Source organism: Malaclemys terrapin, chromosome 5 (genome assembly GCF_027887155.1).
Source record: "Malaclemys terrapin pileata isolate rMalTer1 chromosome 5, rMalTer1.hap1, whole genome shotgun sequence".
Lineage (NCBI taxonomy): Eukaryota > Metazoa > Chordata > Testudines > Emydidae > Malaclemys > Malaclemys terrapin.
This window is the reverse complement of record NC_071509.1, coordinates 52,996,526-53,021,016: the sequence shown is the minus strand read 5'-3', so window position 1 is coordinate 53,021,016 and position 24,491 is coordinate 52,996,526. Positions and strand designations below refer to the sequence as shown.

Sequence of the window (24,491 nt, the reverse complement as noted above, 5' to 3'; positions counted from 1 at the left end):
ATAGTGACTTTAGCTTGTGAGACTTGGAGGCCACAGATGCCAAGAGTGTGAATGACAGCACTGAACAGATTTAATTTCATTATTTATTCTCCCAGAACATGAGCCGAGATTTTGGTTAGGATGAGACCCTATATTAACCTGTGTAGGGTGAATGGCCTAAGCCACAAAGGTCCAATCTTGCACCTTTATTCATCTATGTGAAGTCAGTGGGGCAACTCGTGAGAAAGGTCTGCAGGATGGGACTATATTGGAACTTTGACAGGAGGGGCTTCAGCTGGACTGATTACTGACGGGAGTAAGGGATCCAGAATCCAGGCCTCAAACTGCTGCAAAATCTAGCATGAGCTGCATTTAGGAATAGACTCTGAGGTTGATACTGGCTGGTTTTCAGGTATAAGTGGAGGGCAGTTCAGCTTGTACAACACCTCGTTCTAACCTGTGCAGTCAATCACTGACTCTCACGACCACAAAATTTACATTTAAATCCCATAAAGTAGTCATGCTTCACAACTATAAGCCCATTAGCAGGCTTTTTCTGGAATATATCCAACACATTCACATTGCTCTCCTGATACTGTGTTTTATTAGTGTTGAAGATTGTACCTGTACTTTGTTTTTGCCCAGTTTCTATTGAAAACTTTGTACTGGCAACAGAGCAAACCTCATGTTTAAAAGTCTGGTGGTAGCTTAATCTCCCCTTAGTATTCTTTAACATATAGAGAAATTAAATGAGACAAAGAATTTTGTTTTACCAAGTTATCTTTAATTTATGCTGATCTTTGTACAGCTTTAAAGAGATAAGCAAGCTTGTACAAATACTCTGTTCTTTTTCCCATTTGAAATACTATAACTGATGTCTCCAGAATTACATTTCATCCCAACAGCTCCAAGCAGTAGCAGCTACCCTCGGGGCTGCCTTTTTTTGCTTCTACTGTTAAAGCTCGGAAATAAAACATACCTCACGTGTTTTTCCAGGTGACTTACATTGCAGGTTGGTTTTTGGTTGCACTGAAGCCTGTATACAGTGTTCACCACCTCAGCATTGCACTATAGTTTTATGGTCAAATTGGCTATTAAGCGAGCTGCTTAGTCAGTGATGCAGCTTCACATTTGTTTACATTCACTTGGCCCCAATATTACATCTACATCTGTTTCCTTCCCATGAACCCAGGAGGAGATCCTATTAACCGTGTTACGTAGAAACCTGTCATTGATTATGTTCTTAAAGTAGCATTTATCTGCAAGCCCCATGGGCCTTCTCCAGATAACTGCTTATAATATCCGTTCAATGGGGGTAGAGGACTACAGAACTCTCATTTAGGACTATGTATTCATATAGTACAAGCATCAGTCTGGAGCCAGGAAAACATATGGCAAGCAGTGGGACAAGGCTAGAACAAGTGGGGGGAAAAAAAAACATCACTTGCTCTTTCCTAAAGTGTTTCAGATGTCAGTGGCCAACTCCAGAACACAACTTAATGTATGTTACTGCCACTCATAGGGACCATCAGTGTTACTCAGGCTTTCTACAGAAGAGCTATTTAACGTCACTGGAAAGGCTCAATGCAACCTTTACATGTTAATCAGTAGTAGGGCTCCGTGTTTGTCACGGAGGTTGCAGAAGTCACCGATTCCGTGACTTCCTGTGACCTATGTGACTTCTGCAGAGGCCAGCTGCTCAGGCGGCCCTGGGGACAGCCACACCGGTCGCTGCTCTGGCAGTCCCGGGCACCTGGCCTGGGGGACCACCTGCGCAGCGGTCCCGGTAGTGGTGGGAGTTGCCGCAGCTTGACAGCTCCAGGCGGCCGGAGGAGCAGCTGGCCCTGGGGCTCCCATCCCCAACCCCACAGTTGGTGCTGTAGGCTACTCTCCCTGCCACCTCCCAAGATTCAATCATGGGTATTTTTAGTAAACGTCATGGACAGGTCCCAGGCTATGATTTTTTGTTTCTTGCCTGTGATCTGTCCATGATGTTTACTAAAAATACCCGTGATTAAATTGTAGCCTTAATCATTAGGTAAGTAGATCAAAGGGTTAGCTGGAAACTGGATAATTTTTTGGGGGAGGGGAGGAGTGGTAACCATGGAAGGGAAGACGGGAGGCACAGATCACCTTGAGAGCTCAGGTGTGGGAGGCTCATATTTTCCATCCAAAGAGATATTTCATTGCTTATTACCCAATACTAGGAGCCTGGGGCAGAGGTGCAGGATGGGGGTTCTGGGCTGGGGCAGAGTATTGGGATGCAGGAGGGGGTATGGGGTACTGCCTCTGGGGCGGGTCAGAGCTGGGGGTGCAGGAGGGAGTTTGGGTGCTGGCTCAGGGCTGGAGGTTGGGGCACCTCCGGCAGCTTCTGGTCGGCGGAGCAGTGGGGCTAAGGCAGGCTTCCTACCTGCCCCTGCCCCTGCCCCACTCTGGCACATCGGCACCTCCTTTCCATCATGAGCTGGGCCACGCCCCTGCCAGCCAGTAGTGCATTATGTGCCCACACTGCTTCTGGACCTGGGGGCGGGAGGGCATGTGGCACTGCCCCACAGCTCCCTGTTCCTGGCAAATGGGAGCTGTGGGGGCGGTGCTTGCAGTCAGGAGCAGGTGGAGACCCCTAGCCACCCCCCCCTCCACCCATCTCCCCACAGGAGCATGCTGGCTGCTTCTGGGACTGGCGGGGGAGTCCCCAGATGTCCTAGGGGCACGGAGGACAATCCCAACTAGTAATGTATAGCCTTGGTGCTGCAAAAGGGCTGAGGAAAATTATATGCACAATTAGTGGGAGGAAGCAATTAGAAAGATGAAAATGAAAATTGAGAATTTAAGAAGAGTTTATTAGATGCTTAAAAGCCACAATTGTAAAAGGAAACAGCTCAGGGAGTAAACGCATCAATTGGCAATACTATTGTGTTCATAAACGGTGGGGGGAAATAGCAAGCAATATGCATTAGGTGTTATGAACTGACTCTTTTACCATCCAGCTTTAGCTCGATACAGATTTTACATACGCTTCCTAATAAAGTGCCAGTGTCTTCACTGTAGCCTCAGTCAAGCATGGAGAAGGGCATAACTCCGTTCTCAAACTTCGTTGCACCGCAACCTCCGTCTGACAATTAAAATTACCACACAGCCCCAGGAAGTGGGACCGAGGCCTGAGCCCACCCGAGCCTCACCGCCTGTTCCCTTAGTCCCGCAACCCAGGGCTGAAGCCAAAGCCTGAGCCTCGCTGCCCAGGGCACTGAGGCTTCAGCTTTGTCCCTGGGCCCCAGCCAATCTAACGCCAGCCCTGATTAAAATGGGGTTGTCATCCACTTTGCGGTCATGACCCACAGTTTGAGAACTGCTGAGCTAGTGGCTGATATCCCATGAGAACATTCAGCAGAGGTTTTAGGATGGAAGTAAAAACTATTCCCAAGGTGTATAGATATTTGCTGGAACAGTAGGTCTAGATCTGGGCCTCCCCCTTGAGTGCCGTACCCACCACATGAGCCACTGACTCACTTTTCCCTAACTCAGTGACTTTCTAATTATTTATCTACAGTGCCGGTGGGTCTCCAACAGGCTGGGTTAGAAAAGGTATGAGACCTAGCCGCCACCACCACCTGTTCTGACTCTGGTGGTTCTTACAAGAAATGGCTTAAGTTCCTGGCTCAGGGTTGCAAGCAGAGATAGGTGCCTCCCTCCAGTCTGGACTGTGGAAGAGGGGTTGGTTGTAGGACACACACCTCTCATCATTGTCTGCCATTGTAACACCCACAGACCCTGGTCATCAGTGGGTGGGATTGAACCTGGGACCTCTGGAACTTAGTGCATGAGCTAAAAGCCATATGGCTGTTTATCTAAGGCTGTAGAGCAGAGTCCTTAATCTCTAAGTGATCCCAATGGGACAGAACACCACACCCAGCAGGCAAGTGGGTTATACCATGGCCTAGCTCAGGTGTCTCTCTGCTCAGCAGGCTTTTGTGAATCCTATTTCTTCCCAGTCATTGTATATGCACCTAACCAAGGCTTATATCCCAGTGATTTTTCTAGGCACCTAAACTGTAGGTATTTTGCTACAGCTTTAATATCTGAAGTCCCTTTATGAATCTAGCCCAAAGTGTGTTCTGTGCCTCCACACTGCAGCACTGTTCCATTACCCTGGTCAGTTGAACCACATACTGACATCAACAGTGGCTCAGTTTTATAATACACGTAAGCTACTACCTAAGCGTTGTAGTGTTATGCAGTTTGAACAGATGTAAAATGACAATATGGGGAAATGTAGTGGTAGAGCTGTGTAGGGCCCAGGATATTAGAGAAGGTGGGTGAGGTATTAGCTTTTATTAGACCCACTTCTGTTGGTAACCTGAAGAGTTCTGTTGTAGATTGAAACCTTGTCTCATCCACCTTCTCTCTCTAACATGGGGGAAGGTACGTCGACCTTGCAACTTTGCATTCCTTTTGCATATTTCACCTGCTGCACAGTCCCAGCATGGTACACAGACCTAGCTTTATATGGCAAATTAAAGTATAGCCTTATTCGTAAGTGAAACATTACACTAGCATCAGCTCCCTCCAGTTCCTGTTCCTCACTGTATCAGAACGTTCTCCACCATGGAAAAATGTCCATGCAGTGATAAGCTGCAATTCCACAGCACGTGGTTGCTTTTACCCCTGTTCTGCATGTCACAGACTGGACAGCAGCTGGGGCTGGAGACTAAAAAACTAATTTAACGCAGGCATTTTTTGAAATGTTGCTCAGTCTACTTTACACATAGCTTAAACTACTCCCTCCCTTACCTCAGGTCTTAATTTGGAGTTTTGCACTGAGGCTTAAGAGTTTGGCGCAGTTATGAAATACAGGAAAAAATTCACAGCTGGTGGTAAGGGCTTGGTTGTAGATAAGACTGGGTGGGTGGTCCTCTCCTATTGTGAATTATCTCCAACTCAACCACTGCCAGTAGCCCTTAGTGTAGAGTACACTAAAATCACCTAACTCTTAAGTAGCTTGCTGCCTAAGGGAGTTCTCAGTCCTAATTTAGACACTCAGGTTCCCCCTCCATTGTATGAGGCCAGGTCTATACTACAGAATTACATCAGTATAACTACATTGCTCGAGGGGTGGCAAAAATCCACCCCCAAGTGCCCCACTCATACCAACCTAATCCCCACTGTAGGCAGTACTATGTTGATGGTAAAGCTTCTCCCATGGACCTAATCCACCTCCCTGGAGGCAGTAGCTAACTACACTGACAGAAGCGTCGCCACTACAGCTACACAGGTGCAGCTATAGCACTGTACATGAAGGCAAGCCCTAAGAAAGGGATTCTCAGAAGCCAGCCAGCTGAATAGGAGCAAAATGCAGAGCAAAGGGGCAGGGCCAGCTCTTCACAGGTATTTAGGCACTTAGTTTAATGGGAGTTGCAGCCCTAGGCACTTCACTGAGGGCCCAAAGGGAAATGTCACGTGGTGTTCTGGCTTTTCAGCTATGAACATTCTTCTCCTGCAATTAGCTGCCCATGCAAGGGTAGGAAAAATGAGACACTCCCTTAGAGGGTAGGGCACTCACTTTAGCTGTGGGAGAGCTGGCTTCAAGCCCTTGTTCTGGATCCCTAACCCCTCTAAATTACTGAGCACTCACAATTCCCCCAATGGTAGCTCAGCTGTCTTTTTGTGCAGGCCCCCATGCTCTAGGTGTGGTCAGGTCACATCTGTGGGACTGTTACTAGACCCTGGTGGGCATGTAGGCTAGGAAACACTTAGTTGAAAGTCACACTGGGACTCAGTTGTTGGGCAGCCTCAGGACTTAAAGAGCCACCAGCTATTTAGACTAGTCAGATTCCCCATTTGTGATGTTGAAGTCACCCCCAGAACCCTTCTGAAGTAGTAATAGGTATCATGATCTGGAAACTCTAGTGCCATTAGTAGGAGTTTGAGAATGGGAGGCTAAAAAACAGTAGTTTGATTCACTTTATTTCCATAACCTTACACAGATGTTCAGACACCTTAAAAAGCAACTTAATCCAAATAAAATATGCCCAGGTTCATTTTTCTGGAAAGTTTGATGCTGGTGTAACCCACTTTAACATTTACTTTTGTATACGTGCAGTTCGTTGTTCAACTAATCTTTCTAAGAGGCACGTTAGAGGGGTGCATTTAGGTTTTTCTTGTTGGGGGTTATATGAAGGAACATCTTTGAGTTAGGATGCAGTGCTGGGTGGGAAGGCTATTACTACAGTTAAAGGTACAGTTTCTTTGGTACATACATACTATATAATCTGAGGGCAGCTAGACAATTGCTTTTTTGGTCAAGTTTTGCCTGCCCCAAGAAGTTTCAAGTTCAAGTGTTTCTGAAAGTTACACTTCAAGCCTACAACTATTCAAGTCTTCACTTTGTCAGACTCAGTATTTATATTTGTCCTAGGCAGGGGTGAAAGTAAGTTAGGCCACTTACTGGTATGGGCCGGGGGGACGGCTCTGGCCCCCGGAAGGGATGGGGCCTCGGGCGGAAGGGATGGGGCTGGGGGGGGGTCAGCATCCCCTAACCAGCACTTTCAGGCCACCTGGCCTGCGCTGCCTGGAGCTCCCAAGTTGATTTAAAGGGCCTGGGGCTCCAGACACTGATGCTGCACTAGCGGCAGCAGTGTCCGGAGCCCTGGGCCCTTTTAAATTGCCAGCCCCAGGGCAACTGCTCCCTTTGCCCCACCCGTCGGAGGCTGCGGGGGGGGGGGGGGGGGGAGAGGAGACGGGGCAGGGACATTAAGGCGCTGCAGGGCCCTTTTCCACGGCAGTGTTTTAATGTCGCTGCCCATCCCCCGTTGATGGCCCTGCCAGGATGGACCCTACCAGCAGGGCTGCCGACAGGGGAGGCAAAAGAGGCAGGGACATTAAAGCACTGCCGCAGCAGCACTTTAATGTGGGCTGGGTATGGGTCGGTGCAGCTCACTTTCACCCTTGGTCCTAGAGCACCTGCTAAAGCCAACCATCATGGACTGCACTTTACAGAAGTCTGCTACTTCATGTATTTCAGCTTAAAACATTGCATTATACGCCACGCACCTGGTGTGAATTCAGAAGCCAACTCCACATTGCATAAACGGCAGAGTGCTTACAGATATATTCCGGTAATAAAGCTGTGCAAAGTTGTCATGACATCTTATCACTCCAGCCACAAAATCAACATCGCTTCCCTTTTCAACCATACCTGGATAAGAAGCGAGCCTCTCCCTCAGTGCACGCAAGAAGCCATTACCTCGCTCTCTGCTAAGGGAATTAAATGAACCATCATCAAAAAAGAAGTTGAAAGTAACTAAAATGGAGACACCACTGTTTTATTTACATTCCCCCCATTACACTATTAAAGAAAATAACACATCTTAATCTATAAGAATTGCATTATTGTTCAAATTTGGGAATGCAGCATTGTCAAATATTGACCATTTTATTACTATGATGTATATTATAAGTTTTCAACTTAATACAAAAAAGAATTGGTTAAGAAAAGAAAATCAGATCTAGCCAGATTGTCTGTTGTTGAAAACAGTACATCGTGAGTCAGCACTTTTGTTGACTTCATACCAAAGGCCCCTGATTAAGATATTTGCTTTTTTAAAATTAATTCTAAACGTTTCAATAGGTGGTTCAGTCACTTAATGGCATGGGAACTGCCCTCAGGTTTCTTAGGCTACTAGGGTATCCTGGAAGTGAAGTGTGAGAGTCAATGATTTTCTCCCTCATACTGGCTATTGGGAAATTTGTAACATCATAAATGCCTGTTGGCAAGGCAGCTGCTCAGTTAGCCAGATGGATAAGCTCTAGAACAGACAGCAATAGTGATCATGTGGAACAGAGGAAGGAAGCCTCATGTTTGTGGATGCAGATCCTCAAAAGCCTTCTGATCAGGTTCAGCAAGCAAGAAAGCGACTCAAATCCTGTGAGGCACCCAACCACCACTTAAATACACCTTGCAAACCAGACAGGAAGCAGATCTTCATGGCACAGGGTCCACGAATGTGCCAAACTGACAAATCATTGCTATAGAAGTGCAGTATCTCATTTTCAGTGCTTGTTTAGCAACAATACCTGTACATTATATACAGCAACACACAAGGACAAGCTTGTTCCTCCCAATCCTTGCTCTTTTAAAGACAATGAAAAAAAGCTTGTTAAAAACCAGACTCCGGGCTTATAAATAGTGCAGAGAATGCAAACGCCAAGAAAACAATGCCTCCTATGATTGTCACTGAAAAACAAAAAAGAAAAAAAGTTAGATGTTGTACAGGTAAAAATAGTTTTAAAACAAGTTGAATGCACTTCTACCATGCCTCATGAGGAGTCCATTTTCATGGACTTGACTTCCACATCAACATGCACAGTTCAGAGGTTAAACTGCCTGCACTGGAAGTTATTTCTGGCTCATGCAACACCCTGCCAAGGTGTGTCTATTGTCATCCTACTGGCTAGCTGCACAGATGTAAATAAGGATAAATTTTGACCCTTAAAATAAAACCAGGTTTTAACTCTATTATACATAAACCAGAGTAAAGTGCAGCCTGCTCCCCTGGAATTGGGAAGTTTTGGCTGACAGGAGTAAGAAAAAAACCTACTTTATTCTACATTAAGGCAAAGGTGCAGTCACAAAGAGCAAATGTTGAGGAGTACTGCTAGCATAGTTCTCCAGATTATACCAGCACTGAAAATCTGACTTTAGAAACATTACAACTCCACCCCCAGTGACCAGAGAAATTGTATCATGATGCTTCTCAGCAGCATCTTAAGTCACTATTTGCTGATGAGATACTAATGTTTCCTTGGCAGGTGTAAACAGGGGACTAAGTTTCATGAATAGTATTTACTTTTAAAATGTGTACACGCTATTGCTGCAGAAATGAATTTTCTTGATGTGTCTTGTACCCTTTCTGGGGTCAAGAAAATAAGACTATTACATTTGGAACAAGCTGTGGCCTGCCTCCAAGATGGGCATATCCCTGTTAGTCAAAATATTATAAAAACACCTGCTATGCACAGCAGATACTCTGAAAAGCAGTTGTTCCACATGTACAATAGCTCTGGGATTCTCTAACCCCCTTAATTCCTCTCCTTTGAAAGACCGAGCCTAAACTCCTAGAGGGTAGAATCTCTGCTGCTGTTTGCCAGACAGCATACTTTGCGTTTCTTAGATGCTTAAGATTTTCTTCCACCTCCATACCCCAGGAGCTAAATTATGTGCCTCATCTTAATTTACTTTTAAACCCCTGATATTGGAATTCAATACCCACCTGAAACTCAAATCACAGTAAGAAAAGAAGAAAGAAAAGACTTGCTACATTACCAAACGTGATTATGATTGAACTCCTGGACATAGCACCAACCAGCACTAAGTTGCAAGGAACGCACAATCTTAGCTTGGCTGGTTCTACTTGCGGTGGCATGTAGGCTATGCGTCGCTACATGCTACAGCGAAAAGCAGGCTGCGTCCACACTGTGGTGTGTAGCTCCACATGTCGGGGATAGACTCTGGCAACAGGGAGGCACTGCTTGGGCGAGGAGAGAACAATGCAGGGTACATACCGCATGGCTCAAGTGTGTCTTCGCTTTACTCACTTAGCCATGCTTCGACATCTACAGTGCTATTTATACCCATGCTGGCGCGCAGGTATGTACTCTACCTGCCACTGGAAGAAGTGTGCGGTGTAGCTATACCTGCAGGAGGTGCAGTCATGTGAAAGGCAGAGGATTAAGTTTTCACAGGAAGGGTGTGAGGTGGAAGTGACAAGTGCGAAAGGCAACTATAAAAGCCTCCAGTGAGTTTGGTAGTGTGACAATCAAAAATTAAGTTAAACACACCGTTTTAAACTCCTTCACATACCTTCTTTAGCATTAAAAACACTGCCTTTAACTGCACCCCAAGTGCACATACCATCATTTTCATTCCGATGGTCCCTGAAGCCAGCTATAGATGTATTGAGTATTTCTTTTTTCAGTTAGAATGAGATTTCACTTACCAGTCCTAACAGAAATTTTTTGTGCTATCATCCTTCCTCCAATAACTGCTAACCCAGTGCAAAGACAGTGTCCTACTGTTCCTCCCACTGCCACACCATAGGGATCCTATGCAAACACAAAAGATCAACATTAGCACAGTTGAAAACCTACAAGGCTCAAACAGCAGTTTACCAGGAAAAAATTATGCTTTCTTAGTTTGCTGCAAGGCAAGGTAATCCCCAGAGAATATCGTCAACCCCTCTGAGGGGTTTTGCATGGCTTAATAGCAGTTGTTTCCTGCAACACTGAGGAACAGTCACAACAGAAAAAGACTTGAAATCTGATAAATCAGGAGCAGCCTATTAAACCACTTAAAGATGGTTGAAAAGTGCCATAACACAGACCCAGGATTCACTTTGTTTATCTACCACTGAAAAGCAGCCACTTCTAGGGTGGAGGCTGACAGCTGGCTAGAAGCAAAGCAAAACTACACAATTAGAACACCACTAACTCAAAAGTTAAGAAATGTCAAACTGTAAAGAGGAACTTTTGGTAGTCAGAGCACATGCTAGTTACCAGAAGTATTCTGTCAAGGTTCATGAGGCCAATGCACCTTCTCTAAAAAGGCCACCCAAAGTAGTATGAAATCAGAGGGACTAGGACTGGAAATATAGGTATCAAATTTTAGCCTAGATGGCAACTGTTATTCTATTCTAGGTTTACCAGCAGTCACAACTGTAACATCACTGGATGAAGTTTTCAACTGCATACATTTACTTATCCAATACTTAAATGGATAGCTAAGATTTGACTACAAACCACTTTACAAAGTTAAAGGCTTTAGAGTTGCTATTTTTGTTAAAAAGGTTACTGGAAGGGTAAATAAAAAGACAAGAGACAACTGCTCTGCTATAGAGAACAAACACGGCGGTAAGTGTTACACAGCTTCTCAAGGTATCCTCTCCTTCTGTCTTACCTTCTTACAGTAGTCGGGATATAACTAACAATCCTACACTGTGTTAACACCAACGATGACCTGGGGAAATCTTCAAAATGCAAAAGTAGCAGCTGGGTACCTAATTGTCATTTGTATTTTTGAAACTTTTTGTACTTCCTCTAGGAAGGAAAGATTTTAGACTCTCAACAGAAGGAAAAAGAAATGACAGTATTTCTTCCCTACAAGGAATGCATGGGGAAGGGGAGGAGGGTCTCTAGAAAGCAAAGAGAAGAAAAAGTCTATTCAGGGAAACATCAGACCCAGAAGGGGAGTAAATTGGGACTGGCTGAGCAAGGAGACTAGGACAACGATCCTTGGAGATGTAGAAAACAACTGATGTGACAGGGAGCCCAAGGTAGGGGAGACAGGTACTGGCTAGGCAAGGGAGAACTGGATTGGGATGAGGAGCCATGGGTGCAGAAGAAAGAAGACAGGGAAAGGCTGGAGGAGACATGGCAAAAAGGGGTCACATTTGCGGGGAGGGAATGGGCAGGAGGGACTGTGCTCACTAGAGCACACCCCTCCACAGACTGGTATGGAACCCAAAATTACTGAGTCTCATCAGTCCTGTGCTGTCAGCAAATCTGTGAAACCCTCTGGCAAAATGTGATTCATACACAGCTAGTGCTGGTACACAGAAGAGGACAACCTACTATTGCTATCAGTTATTCTGCTAGCTCAAGTGGCAGAGGTTTGTGTGGAGGATCCAAAGGTTCCAACCCTGCTGATGACTCATGTGGGTGTCAATGTAATGCAACTCCCAAAAATAAAAAGACCAAAATAAATAACTCAAACCTGACATTTACAATACATTAAAAGTTCCAGAGTTGAACATTCAAAAGTTAGGAATGCCAAACTTCAGGTTGCCTGAGACACCTTAATTCAGCTTCCTGGTGCGTATGCATTATTATGTAACTACATACATAATCAGTCTAATTACACGATCACAGGATGCCTGCCTCTTTCAGTGCCCGGGATAGATAAGGTTCACTTAATGAGCAGCTACTCAATATTTTGTTTTCACCTCATTGTTCAAATACTATTGGAAAACTCCACACTATTCAAACCCTGGTCTGATGACAGAATTATTAATTTTCTCATGTGCTTTTCTATGGCACTCATCACTATGGTATCCGAGTCATTCACAAACATTAACTGACTTACCCTTGCAACACCCCTGTGAGGTGAGGAACTATAAAGCAGAGTGTGTGCAAGGTTAAAAGTATCCACTAATTTGGGGTGTCCAACTTGAGACTTCCCAAGACCTGATTAAACTTGCACTTCTGCAAATCAGACCCCAGGTCTCAAGATGAGTACCTGGAAAGTTAGAAACACAATTAGTGACCACCTGTGAAAAGTTTTGTTTAAGCAATATGCCCAGCATCACACAGGAACTCTGTACAGAGGCAGGGATAGAACCAAATTTTCCAAGAAATCACTAAATTGTCTTAACCAGGAGACCATCCTTTCTCTTCTGGCAGTCCCCTGCCTCATTCACTATACTTCTTCCAACTTCTGCAACAGAGGAAGCAAGGATCCCAAGACAACAGCTTCTTCCACTACACAAGCTTGAAGGTCTTGGGAGTCTCAAATTGGACACCAAATATTCATGGATACTTTTGATCTTAAACTTTCTGTCTCATAGCCCCTTGTCTCACAGGGGTGTTGTAAAGATAGTCAGTGTTTGTGAAATACTCATATCCAGGCCAGGTCCATCCTGTGCACTGAAAGGCCAGAGTCCTGTGGAAAAATAGTATGTAATGTAATTAAATACTATCATAATGCATATGCACAAAGAGGTCAAATTAAGGTTGCGCACACACAACCTTTGTTGTGGCAGTTCCTACTTTCTGAATGTTTGATTTTGCAAGCATAATATTTGCGTGTGTAATATGAATATGTAATAGGAAAGAGATATGCAGCATGTATGCATCTATCTAGAAAGATTATCTTTCCCCCTCCATTTCCAGCAGACCAGAAACTTAAGTGGATTCCCCTTTTCATTGTCTTCCTTGCTTTAGCAGCAATGTTTATGTCAATCAATAGAAATAGTATTTTAATGCTTGTTTTTCAGAGCAGCTCACAATTAATAGTGGTACATATAATAAGATAATGCATTTTGGACTCTAAGAAACAATCAGCTTTTAACAGTTTTAAGGATTGATCAAATTACAAGTTCCTCTTTAAAGCTATAAATAGTTTTAATAGCAATATCTGCTTAGCCTACATTTTCAAAAAGGTTTCTTAAATGATGGTTATTGCATGGAACAAAGTGACAAATCTTATACTGTACAGCTGAAGAGAGAAAACAGCTTTTTCCAGAAATGACACTTGCAGTCCCAAACCATGCAGTAAACAATATAACTATCTTTAGAGGGAGACTAACAGTAACACCACCTCAGGTATTGAGGATGCACAGAAATAACCACATTGCCTTCAGATTCATGCCTCCATATGCTCCCAACATTAACTGGGTATATCTAATAAACTACAAAGGAGAATCTGAGAATTTGATGGGTTGATAAAGGATACACCATCTGTCTCTCTACATCATCTGCTGCCAATATTCAAAAACAGGACAAAAGGACATTTTGTATCGATCACACTCACCTCTCTTGCTGCCAGGACTATTGTTGTCAATTGAGAGCGATCACCCCATTCTGCTACGAACGTTAAAGTAAAAGCTTGAACAAAAATTGGAGAAATAAAATGCAGCCACTTCTTCTGAGGTATATTTGTGCCTGTCCCTGTTTCCACATCTCCTGGCCCATTTAATAGTTTTGTTCTCTGGAACTGGAAACAAGAAGCCCATCAGAAGAACTGAAATATTATCCAAATATCCCAATACAAATACTGCTCAAATGTAAACCCAATAATTTAATACCCAGGACAGTTAGACTTTGAACAATAAACTTAGCTGTTGAATATTTAAGGTACTGCCTACCACCAAGCTTACCTACAATTTACATATCTACACTTACCCTTTCCCTCCAAGTAACTGTCTGCCTCAAAGCTGTACAATTGGACATTTAGACAATCCAAATATTTAGCTCCTACTACAAATGTGCAAAGTAGGCAGAAACATAGGATAAGCATTTTAAAGCAAGAAAAAGAGTTTATATTAGAAAATGATATATGATGAGCTGTTATGCTATTTTTAATTATACTGAGAAGAAACTGAATGCATTATTATGGTGATAAACAGTGGTAGGCTCTAGAGTTAGGAGAGGGGAAGACAGTAAAATTAGTGACAAGAATAATAAATGAAATAAAACTAATGCTCCAGAGAAACTGTATTAACGGTATGCCTTATAGCTGCAGTATTTTGCTTAGGTTATGTCCACAAGGACACCTGCAGCAACACTAGCTTCAGTATTATTCTACCTCAGGAGTCTGCAACGTTCAGCACGCGGCTCGCCAGGGTAAGCACCCTGGCGGGCCGGGCCAGTTTTATTTACCTGCTGACGCGGCAGGTTCGGCCAATCACGGCCTCCACTGGCCGCGGTTCACCGTCCTGGGCCAATGGGGGCGGCGAGAAGCCGCGGCCAGCACATCGCTCGCCCGCGCCGCTTCTCGCCGCCCCCATTGGCCCAGGACAGTGAGCCGCGGCCAGTTGGCGCCGCGATCGGCCTAACCTGCCGCGTCAGCAGGTAAATAAAACTGGCCCGGCCTGCCAGGGTGCTTACCCTGGAGAGCCGCGTGCCGAACGTTGCCGACCCCTGCTCTACCTAAATGTTATAAATAAAAGCAGCAGCAATGGTAGCTGTCCACATGCTGGCTGGTAAAGCCCCAGGTGAAAGATATATAGAATTCATGCTTGAAATATGAAGAGGCAGTTCACTTCTCTCTCCCACCTCAAAATGCAGTTATACAGCCGAGAATTACAGCCAGCTGTTAAAACAGTCTCCAGGAAATTAGCAGAGGGGGCATTCTGTTATGTGGTCCATGGTGAAGAGGGGCATTTCTGTCTGTTTTCAGGTTATTGTTAACCACACATTTTTTTGCATCAGACTCTTATTACACATATATACAGCTGAGCAACCCGCATGCACACGCTTCCTTAATTGTGCAACCTAACAGGCCTAAGTGTTTCATCAGTCATGACTTCTAAGAACTTTATGACTTACTTCTTCATCTTTTTTCTTGATTTCTGCTTGAACTTCCTCCAGCTCCTCCTGACCCTCATCTGGGCTCATCTTCAAGCCTTCCCGAAGCATTCTGATGCCAAAAATTGCAAACAGTGCAGTTGACGCATAGTATGTGTACACTCGGGGGATAACTGTGGTGGCATAGCCAAATAAAACTGAAAGAAAATCAGTTACATTATATGTTAAATGATACCAAGATGACCACTGATTATTACTATTTGTAAGTGCTGCTCCTTAGCAAAGTTCACTGTTCAGAGATCTATTACAGAACAAACACTTTGTTTTCCTGAATTCTGAGCTATAGAGCATCACCATGGTAAATTGCGGCAACAGCAGCCTTTGAAGCTGCTCTAACTTATACTGAGGACAGTGCCACCCCAGAATCCCAGAGATGTCTAAAGCTACCTTCCCCTCCCAGACCCTGGCTACTTTTTCTGCGTACTGCACAGAAAAAGCATCACAGAACCTGGCCCTTAATCTCATTTACACTTACATAGCAGTATGTAAGCAAAAGTCCAAGACAGTCCAATTTATATCAATATACATCTCACCTCTGAGTGCCCTCTGTCTTCAACTAATGAATGAAGTTATACGATCCCATTGCATTTACTTTGAATGGCATAAAATTTATATGATAAGAGACTACCAAAAAAAAAAAAAAAGCTAGTAGCCCTTAACGCTATATAGAAAAGAATTACTAATAAATCCTGCATACCTGCTGCATTCATTTTCACTTTGGTTAAGATTTAAGGATAACAGACTATACGCATTTATTTAATCAGTGAATTCTGAGAAAGGCAGCAAAGAGTTCTAACCTGATAAGCATGTCATCAGTCCTAAGGCAAGCATGGCACCAGCCATTACAGTCAAACGATTATAACGCATTGCCATGATGGCTGCAATAAAGAAGGTCTTATCCCCCAGTTCTGACACAATGATGACTGATATGGCAGCCACAAAAGCATGAATAAACCCCAAATTAGTTTTATCAGCAGATTCTTCACTGATAAGATGAACTGGAGGAACTGCCGTGGGCCATTTCTGTAAAAGAAAATGATTGCTTAAGGTTGAACATTTAACTCCCAAAAGAATGCAACTCTAGTTTTCTCCTATTGCAAACCATTACGGTCTAATACTTTTTATTAGAATATTTTCAAACAGGATTATTGAAGTTTTCCTTCAATCAGAATCTTTTAACTACTACTGACTGCCACCCATCTGGGACTATAGTGATCAGTCATTAACCTATGATATCCTGCTATGATTAATAATGAAATACCTTTGTACAGATATTACTTAGGTATAGCGATCACTATCACAGTAAATGGAAGGTACATTCAAGTCACGGCAATACTGCAATTTACAATACATGGCTCTTTCTATTATTTTGGAAGATCAGTGAAGCAAGCAGTTTTTGGGTTACTGTATTACATCTAAAAAAAAAGAATAGGAGTACTTGTGGCACCTTAGAGACTAACAAATTTATTTGAGCATAAGCTTTTGTGGGCTAAAACCCACTTCCTCAAATGCAGATTCATTAGCATGTAAGCAAACACGCTGTCATCAGATTAATGCTTTCAGACTGTCATCTTACTTTTCGTGGCCAAGTTTTGCTGTTCATTTTATCAAATGCCAAATCCCCAGCTTAATGTCCCATTTTCGGTAGACCAATTTCTAGCAAATAAAATTTCACCCTATATTTATCCCTCGTCCCCAGCCTGCAGGCTCCTTTGTTGCATCCCATGATCATCCATCACTTGTCAATTCTTACAGAAAGAGCTATAGCAGAAATAGTCTCAACTCTCAAGTGAATTATGGTGAACATAAAGTACCTAATTCTTTAGAGATGCATTAACAGATTTAACTTGAAAATCAAGATTAAAGAGTCAAGTTTTGTAGGCTAAAGGTTCTAGTTTCTTGCATACTGTTTCTTTCTTAGCATACTGTACGTGCCTCTGCCTGTCAGCCCCACATACCAATGAATATGAAGTCAACAACTGGAGGTGGAGACAAGGAGCAAAGTGAAATTTTTCTGGAGTTAAGGAAAATGTTTACCAGCAACATACTTAGCATTATTTAGATTGCTATAATGTCCAAAATATACTAGACACTTCCTAAACACCACCCTATTCTGTGCCCTCAAGACGTCCAGAACAAGGTACTTAGGGAGATTTTCGGAGGCACAAATGGGAATTAGGTGCCTAACTGCTCTTTGTGCCATTGAAAGTCTCCCCTTTCAGAAGTAAATGTTGACAAACCTAACAACTGATATCCCTGTACAGATTCAGGTTTTTCCTAATGACAGATTAACTTTAAACCTATTCCTTCTTAGGCTCCAAGATTCCCATAAGAGTTGCTTTAAAAAAAACACTGCTGTTCAGCCAGATGGAAATGATTACTTTCCATTTCTGAAAGCACTACTGTATAGTCAGAGAGACTTGATAAGTCTGAGAGTTTATTTGTTAGTCTCTAAGATGCCACAAGTACTCCTGTTCTTCTTTTTGATAAGTCTGGGAAAGAATAAGAGGACAGATGATTGAGATAACAAGCCGTGACCAGAGGTCTGGGTCTAAAGTGACTCCTCAACAAGCTCTAGGTGAAAGCTTCATTAGCTCTTGCAGGCCTTTGGGCAAAGTTAAATAGTTGGGGGAGTGGGTTGGCTTTAAACTTCTGTTAGGCTAGGAATACAATAAAGACAGTATTTTTCCATTCATGTTTCATTCCTCACTAGCACTTACTCCTGTCTTCCCAATCTCATCACCTCTATCCACTTTGCTGCGTCAACTGTTTTCCTCTTGCAGTTTGGTCTTGCTCCATGCCTTCCGCTCTACATTTTAGCCTACACTGCTCATGTTCTCTCTGCTTCCCTTTTTTTTCTGCCCTCACAGTGTCAAGTATGGAATACTAAAGGGCTTCTACAGTTCCTCCTAAAGCTTATGGTCAAAGTGTTGCAGCAGCATTCCCTAACATGGGGACCCACTAAGGATTAATATGCTTGATTAATTGATGGCCCATATTAAATAATCCAGAACACTTGGAAAAAACATGACACATTTGAATAGTTAAAGTATAAGACACCAGTATGTTTGCATGAATGACTTCCCCTTTGTTGTTCATTTGTAGCCATTAGAGCTTTGCTTCAACATACATGCTGGGATCTAGTTAACCAGTCTATCCCCTCAGGAAGGTGAGCCACGGTCATTCTTTATTCAGAGAGGAACAAAATCCACTTTTAATTCAGTTCTGTGCACAGGGTATCAATTTAAGATTGCACATGCCTCTCTATCCACTGCTGGACTCCCCATTATGTCAATAGGAGGTTTGCAGAAAGGCCAAGGGAATACAGCCTTTTACGCTGCAATTAAGTTTAATTACCTGTTATTAGTTAGGTATTATATAAATCAAGGTTAACTTGGCAGCCATGTGGGCTAGACACCTTTTCTTTTAGATTAAAGCTTGGACTCTGCAGAGCCCCCCTAGGTCACATACCCAGGAGAAAGAACAGGAGTACTTGTGACACCTTAGAGACTAACAAATTTATTAGAGCATACCTTAGTCTCTAAGGTGCCACAAGTACTCCTGTTCTTTTTGCGGCTGCTACTCTGATACCCAGGAGCGCTCAACAGGCGGGGGAGGAGACACCAAGCCACAGCAAGCTGGAGACACCCGACACTCACCCCCAGGCGGGGTGTCTGCCCCCGCCGCAGCCCGCCCACCCCGACCTCATCCGCCCCGTGCCGGGTGCTGTGCGACAGGCGGGCCCGCCCCGCCCAGGACGCTGCCATGGGGCTCCGGGCTGCGGCCCCTGTGCACCCGGGGGGACAGAGGAGAAGGAGCGGGGGACACACCCCAGCACCACACACAGACACACGGCCCCCGCCTCACCTCGGCCCGGGCCGGATCTAGCCCCTGCACCGCGGGCTGCGGCTGCTGCTGCTGTAGCGGCGCCGGCGGCTCCTTGTTCCTACCGGTCTCTTCCTCCAGGGCGGCGCGCAGCCCGGCGGGCGCGGCCAGGAGCAGCAGGAGCAGCAGCGCGGCGGCCCGGCAGGACGCTCGGCCTCCCGCTGCCCCCGGCCCCATCCCGGCCTGCAACTCGCGGAGCGGCCCCGGCTCGACCCGACCCCGCAGGGAAACCTAGCGGCGCCGCGCCATGCCGCTCCCGGGTGAGGACGGGCCGATCCCCGCAGCCGCCGCAACCGTCTCCTGCACCGGCCGCCGCCACCGAGTCCCAGCGCGCGGCTGGAGGGAAGGCAGGAAGCGCTCACTCAGAAGCGCCGCCTCCAGCGCGCAGAGCAACCGAACCCGCCCCCACCAGCCCGCCCTGTTCCCGCAGCCGCGCCCCTGATTGGCTGCGATCGCCACCACGACGTGCAGGCGTGAGGGCGCGGAGCTGACAGGTTAGGCTGAGCTACGCTGCTCCCCTCCAGGCTAAGGAGGAACCGGCGTTGTCTGAGAGGTGAAATCTTGTGACCCCCGATGCCCCGCCCCCTTCCTCCTGTAGAAGCCTTACGTGTCCTTCCCATGATCCTGCTGCCTAGCAACGCGCTGCCCAGCCCCTGTGCCCCGTGAGAAGGGAGGGGCGAAAGGCCAAGGCTCCCGAGCGCGGACACCCGCAGCCCGGCGCGTTACAGCCCCTCGCGCGGGGCCCGCGGCACTGGCCCCGTCTCAGAGAGCAGCGCGGGCCCGGCGGGGGCGGGCAGCGAGAGGCCGAGGGAAGAAGCCGGCTTTGTAGAGAGTTTTGAATCCCAGCGCGGGAGGGAGCGAGACGCCCCAGGTCAAGGCAGCTCATGGCCCCGCTGCAGGTGCCGCTCCACGTGGCTAGGGCGAGCTGGCTCCAGAGTCAGGGGTTAGGACATTGGCTTCATAAACCAGGCTTTACACGGCCAAGCTGCCATAGCAGCAGTTTCTGGATGGGCCTCTTAGTGGCTCCCTGCCTGACCCTCGCGCCCATCCCTGTTTCCTCATTTGTTGCCTCCTAGAACTGCTTGAGATCTGGGTCCTTAGGCTGGGAGAGACGCCTTTAAGTTGGGGAGGCAATAGGTGTACAGGGCCCAGCAGCTGCAGCCAGTGCCATTGGAACCACCAAGAGCATTCAAGGGACCAGCCAGGAGCTGGCAGGGGCCTTAGTGTTAGCAGCATCCCGGAAAACCAAGGCCAAATGCACTCCATTTATAAGAATTACTGATATAAGCATCAGCCACATACAGTGATCAAAACCACTGGGACAAAACCATTCCTATACTAACCCTGCTAACATACTCCAATTTTAAGAATCAAGCAGTCCACATATAAGGATCATTTTGGGGCAAACTGACTATTTGTAATACAATAATCAAGTGCAAGGACACATAAAAAGCCAATAAAGCTGTTTTGAATTTGATGACATCTCACATTACTAGGCACGTAGCGTGTCTGAAGTATAATCCCAGTGTAGAAACAAGATGTGCCATTTATGTGCGAGTCAACATGGCAGGAAAAAGAAAGATGGAAAATGCCACCTTCTAGAGTCCCACCATAGTTTTCCCAAAACCTGCCAAAGAGAAGCAGCTCAGAAGTTGGGCAGTCCACAACCTACATTGTCTAAGATTCTCAAAGCCAGGGAGAGCATCATACAAAATGAAGGGGACAGAAAAAGAATGAGGTCAGGCAAGGGCATCTACGGTTGAGGTGGCGCTTATAAAGCGGATCAGAAATTCCAGAGAGAAATGCCCTCTAAGTGGACCATTGGTGATGCAGAAAGTAGAACTGGCAGCAGCCCTGTGTGTTACTGACTTCAAGGCCAACACTGGCTGATTTGAGCTTTTTAAAAAACAAGAGGGGATTGTTTTTAAGAAAATGCCTGGAGAAGCCAAAGATGCAGACATTAGGGTACACAAAGAATGGTTAGAAAACGAGCGGATTGAACCAAGACAGGACTCTGCTGAAGAAGACATTTGGAATGCAGATGAAAGTAGAATTTACTTTCAAGCCCTGCCTGATGGCACTTTTATGGTTAAATCAGACAATAAAAAAGGAGGAAAGAAGTCTAAAGAAGGAATTACTGGTCTGTTCATCTGTTCCATGATTGGTAAGAAAAAGGACCTCATCATCAGGAAAAGTCAAAATCCACAGTGTTTGAAAAATGTGAGACATCTTGCAGCCACTCTGCTGCCAATGCATCTGCTTGAATGACAGGCTATCTATTCAGTGAGTGGCTGAACGACTGGGATCAAAAGTTGGGCCTGGAAAGGAGAAAGATTTTGCTACTTGTGGACAACTGCACAGCCCATGTGACGAAAGATGTAGCACTGAGGAATATCCGACTTGAATTCCTCCCAAAGAACATAACTTCTATCCTTCAGCCATGTGATCAGAGAATTATCAGAACTGCCAAGGTGTACTTTTGCAAGCAAATGGCTCACAGGGTCAGGGACGGCAGGTTTGTATAATTTTTGGTGGTGCCCAGAATGGGTCCAAGTTCCGCGCCCCCCCCCCCCCCCACACACACACACCTGCCTAAAGCTCTGGGAGGGAGTTTGGGTGTGGGAGGGGGTTTGGGATGCAGGCTCTGGGAGAAAGTTTGGATGCTGGGTGCAGGCTCTGGGCTGGGGCAGGGGGTTGGAGTGCAGGAGGAGATTTGGGGTGCAGGCTTTGGGAGAGAGTTTGGTGCAGGAGGGCTGTGGGCTCTGGGAAGGAGTTTGGGTGCTGGGTGTGGGCTCTGGGCTGGGACAGAGGGTTGGGGTGCAGGAGGGGATGCAGGGCATGGGGATGGGCCAGGGATGAGGAGTTTTGGGTGCAGCAGGCAGGCTGCCCCAAGCCTGGGGCAGGGGGCCAGAGAGGAGGATTCCCCTCAGCCCTCCCCGCCGGCAGCAGCGAGCTCCAGGGGAGAGCGGCCCCTCCCTGTTCCCCCCGCCTGACACTCATCGAAGCCCCCCAGGCTGTTGCTCAGGAGGTCCAGCCAGGATAAGTCCCGCCCCCCCCCCGACCCAGAGTCGCCAGCGGGGCGGGGGGAGGGGGGAGCTGCTATGTGCCTCCTCCCTCCGCAGGTGCAGCAAGCCTTCCCCCGGCACTACTCCCTTATAGCTGGCAGCAGCCAGTGAGGGAGCACAGCACGAAGCTGCAGGGGGCAGTTGCCCTCTGCCCAGGGCAGGCAGGGACGCTTGGTGTGGTGGCGGCAGGTGGGGCTGGGGGATGCTCGGGGGAGGTGTGCGGGAGTGGCAGGTAGGGTCACGGGAGAGACCCAGCCCCAAACATTGGTGGAGCTGGGCCGCCCGGGCCCTGAATTTGATAGAGCCCGGGCACCACGGGCTCATACAACTCGCCGCCCCTGCACAGGGTGTTACATCACATCGATGATGAGAACAGCAAAGCCACTTCTGTGGAAATTGCCAGGAAGATCAGTCAAGTATCAGCGGGTAGCCGTGTTAGTCTGTATCTACAAAAACAACAAGGAGTCTGGTGGCACCTTAAAAACTAACAGATTTATTTGGGCATAAGATTTCGTGAGTAAAAACCTCACTTCCGATGCATCCGAAGAAGTGAGGTTTTTACTCACGAAAGCTTATGCCCAAATAAATCTGTTAGTCTTTAAGGTGCCACCAGACTCCTTGTTGTTTTTTTCAGGAAGATCAGTGGTTTTCAAACTGTGGGTCGCGACCCAGTACTGAGTCATGGAATGTAAGGCACTGTAAAGCACTGCTGACCAAGCCATTAAAAGTCCTGTCAGCGATGCTGCCCGGCTAAGGCAGGCTAATCCCTACCTGTAACAACACTGCGCTGCGCCGCATAAGCGACCAGCAGCAGGTCCGGCTCCTAGGCGGGGTTGCCACGGAGCTCTGTGCATTGCCCCTGCTCTGAGTACTGGCTCCACAGTCCCATTGGCCGGTTTCCAGCCAATAAGAGCTGGGGATGGGGGGGGGGGGGTTAGGGTTAGAGTTAGGTGAGACTCACGCAGAGCCACTTGCACGCCTCTGCCTAGGAGCTGGACCTGCTGCTGGCCGCTTCTGGGGCACAACATGGTCCACGGTGCCAGGACAGGCAGGAAGCCTGCCTTAGCACCCCTGCTGCGCCGCTAACCTGGAGCCACCCAAGGTAAGTCTGTCTCTGCCCCAGCCCTGACCCCCTCCCACACCCCAAACCTCTCATCCCCAGCTCCATTAGGTCACAGGCATCAACAATTCTCTTCAACTGGGTCACCAGAAAAAAAAGTTTGAAAACCACTGTTTTAGATGCCATTCTAGTGCTTGCAAATGCTTAGACTGACACTGATGCTTGAACAATCGCAATTGCTGGAAAAAAGGAAGTCTGGTCATAGCACCCATAGAGGAAGCAATTGTTGTTGAACCACCAAGAGAAGAGTGGATAGACATCAATGACAATACTTTTGTTATACAACCGGTCTCTGAAGAGGACATTGTGACTGAGATCAGAGACCAGTTTGAAGTGAAACCCGAAAACGATGCAGAAGCAGACTCTGATGGTGACAAGGTAATCGTTCCATCTTTGACTCAGATGAAGGATGTGATGAAAACTTTGACAAATGGCCTATTATACAGGGCCTTCGATGATTTTAACCTACATTGCATTGAAAAGGAAGTTAACAACGTTGTGGGTTGTGCAGTGATCCAGGGAACATTAGACAAGTTTGTAATCAGTGACCACGCCACTGCATTGTGCCGGATGTACCACTCCGGTGACAGATGGTGACACTAAAATAAATATTAATGTGAATCAATACTGTTAAATAATTTATATTTATGCTACAAAAGTCTGTAATGCACTTTCATATGTTATGTTTGTTGCAGTTTATATGTGAGATTTTAAAATCTGTATCTTTGCATCTTTACCTTAAAAGGTTATATAGCTCCACTAACTCACACTTTGTGTAAAGTTGTAACATGCTGTACAGTATTAATAATTGCCTTGAATAAAAACACCAGCTAAATAATTGGATAAAATGATTAATAGCCTGTTGCTCAGTTAGAATGTTAGTATGGTTTTGTTCCATGTTGAGTATGTTTAAAGTCTAAATAATTTAATTATGGTAAATGAGATGTTTCTCAATTGAATAAAAAAAGCTAGTTTAAAATATAACAGTCAATTTCATCCATTCTTTGCAATTCCACATGTAAGAATCAAATGCTTATAAGAATCAAATCATCCAGGACGGATGTGATTCTTCTTAAAGGAGTGCATGTGTGAGGGGTTGGACCCCCCGGAGTGTCACCTGGTGTGCTGGGACACCACTGAGTCAGACTATTCTGCCAGCCTGGGCTCCCTTTTAGCTGGTCTTGCTGGGCTAGACTCCCCAGCCTTTTCCAGCCAAGCACACAGGCAAGGCCACACCCAGCTGCACAGAGAGACAAAAATCCACTCTGAAAAGGCTCAGCTTAAGGGCTTGCCACAGCACCCAGATG

At 46.0% G+C, this 24,491-nt stretch overlaps 1 protein-coding gene across 1 annotated transcript; it reads right to left on the bottom strand.

Moving 5' to 3' along the window:
- Positions 1-5,923: 5,923 nt before the first annotated feature.
- Positions 5,924-19,376, bottom strand: TMEM165 (transmembrane protein 165). Its single transcript, XM_054029574.1, has 6 exons — positions 18,982-19,376; positions 15,912-16,137; positions 15,076-15,251; positions 13,559-13,741; positions 9,972-10,077; positions 5,924-8,209 (listed from the first exon to the last, which is right to left on the bottom strand). The coding sequence occupies exons 1-6, from the start codon at positions 19,174-19,176 to the stop codon at positions 8,133-8,135; spliced, it is 963 nt and encodes a 320-aa protein (XP_053885549.1). The 5' UTR covers positions 19,177-19,376; the 3' UTR covers positions 5,924-8,132.
- Between the last annotated feature and the right edge of the window lie 5,115 nt (positions 19,377-24,491).

Excerpts from the sequence above, each read along its gene's own strand:
- TMEM165 (XM_054029574.1), bottom strand. The coding sequence starts at position 19,176 with ATGGGGCCGGGGGCAGCGGGAGGCCGAGCGTCCTGCCGGGCCGCCGCG. Across the intron at positions 13,742-15,075 it reads TCAAGAAAAAAGATGAAGAA|TTCCAGAGAACAAAACTATT; the intron begins GTAAGTCATAAA and ends TCTTGTTTCCAG. Across the intron at positions 8,210-9,971 it reads AAAAATTTCTGTTAGGACTG|TGACAATCATAGGAGGCATT; the intron begins GTAAGTGAAATC and ends TTTGTTTTTCAG.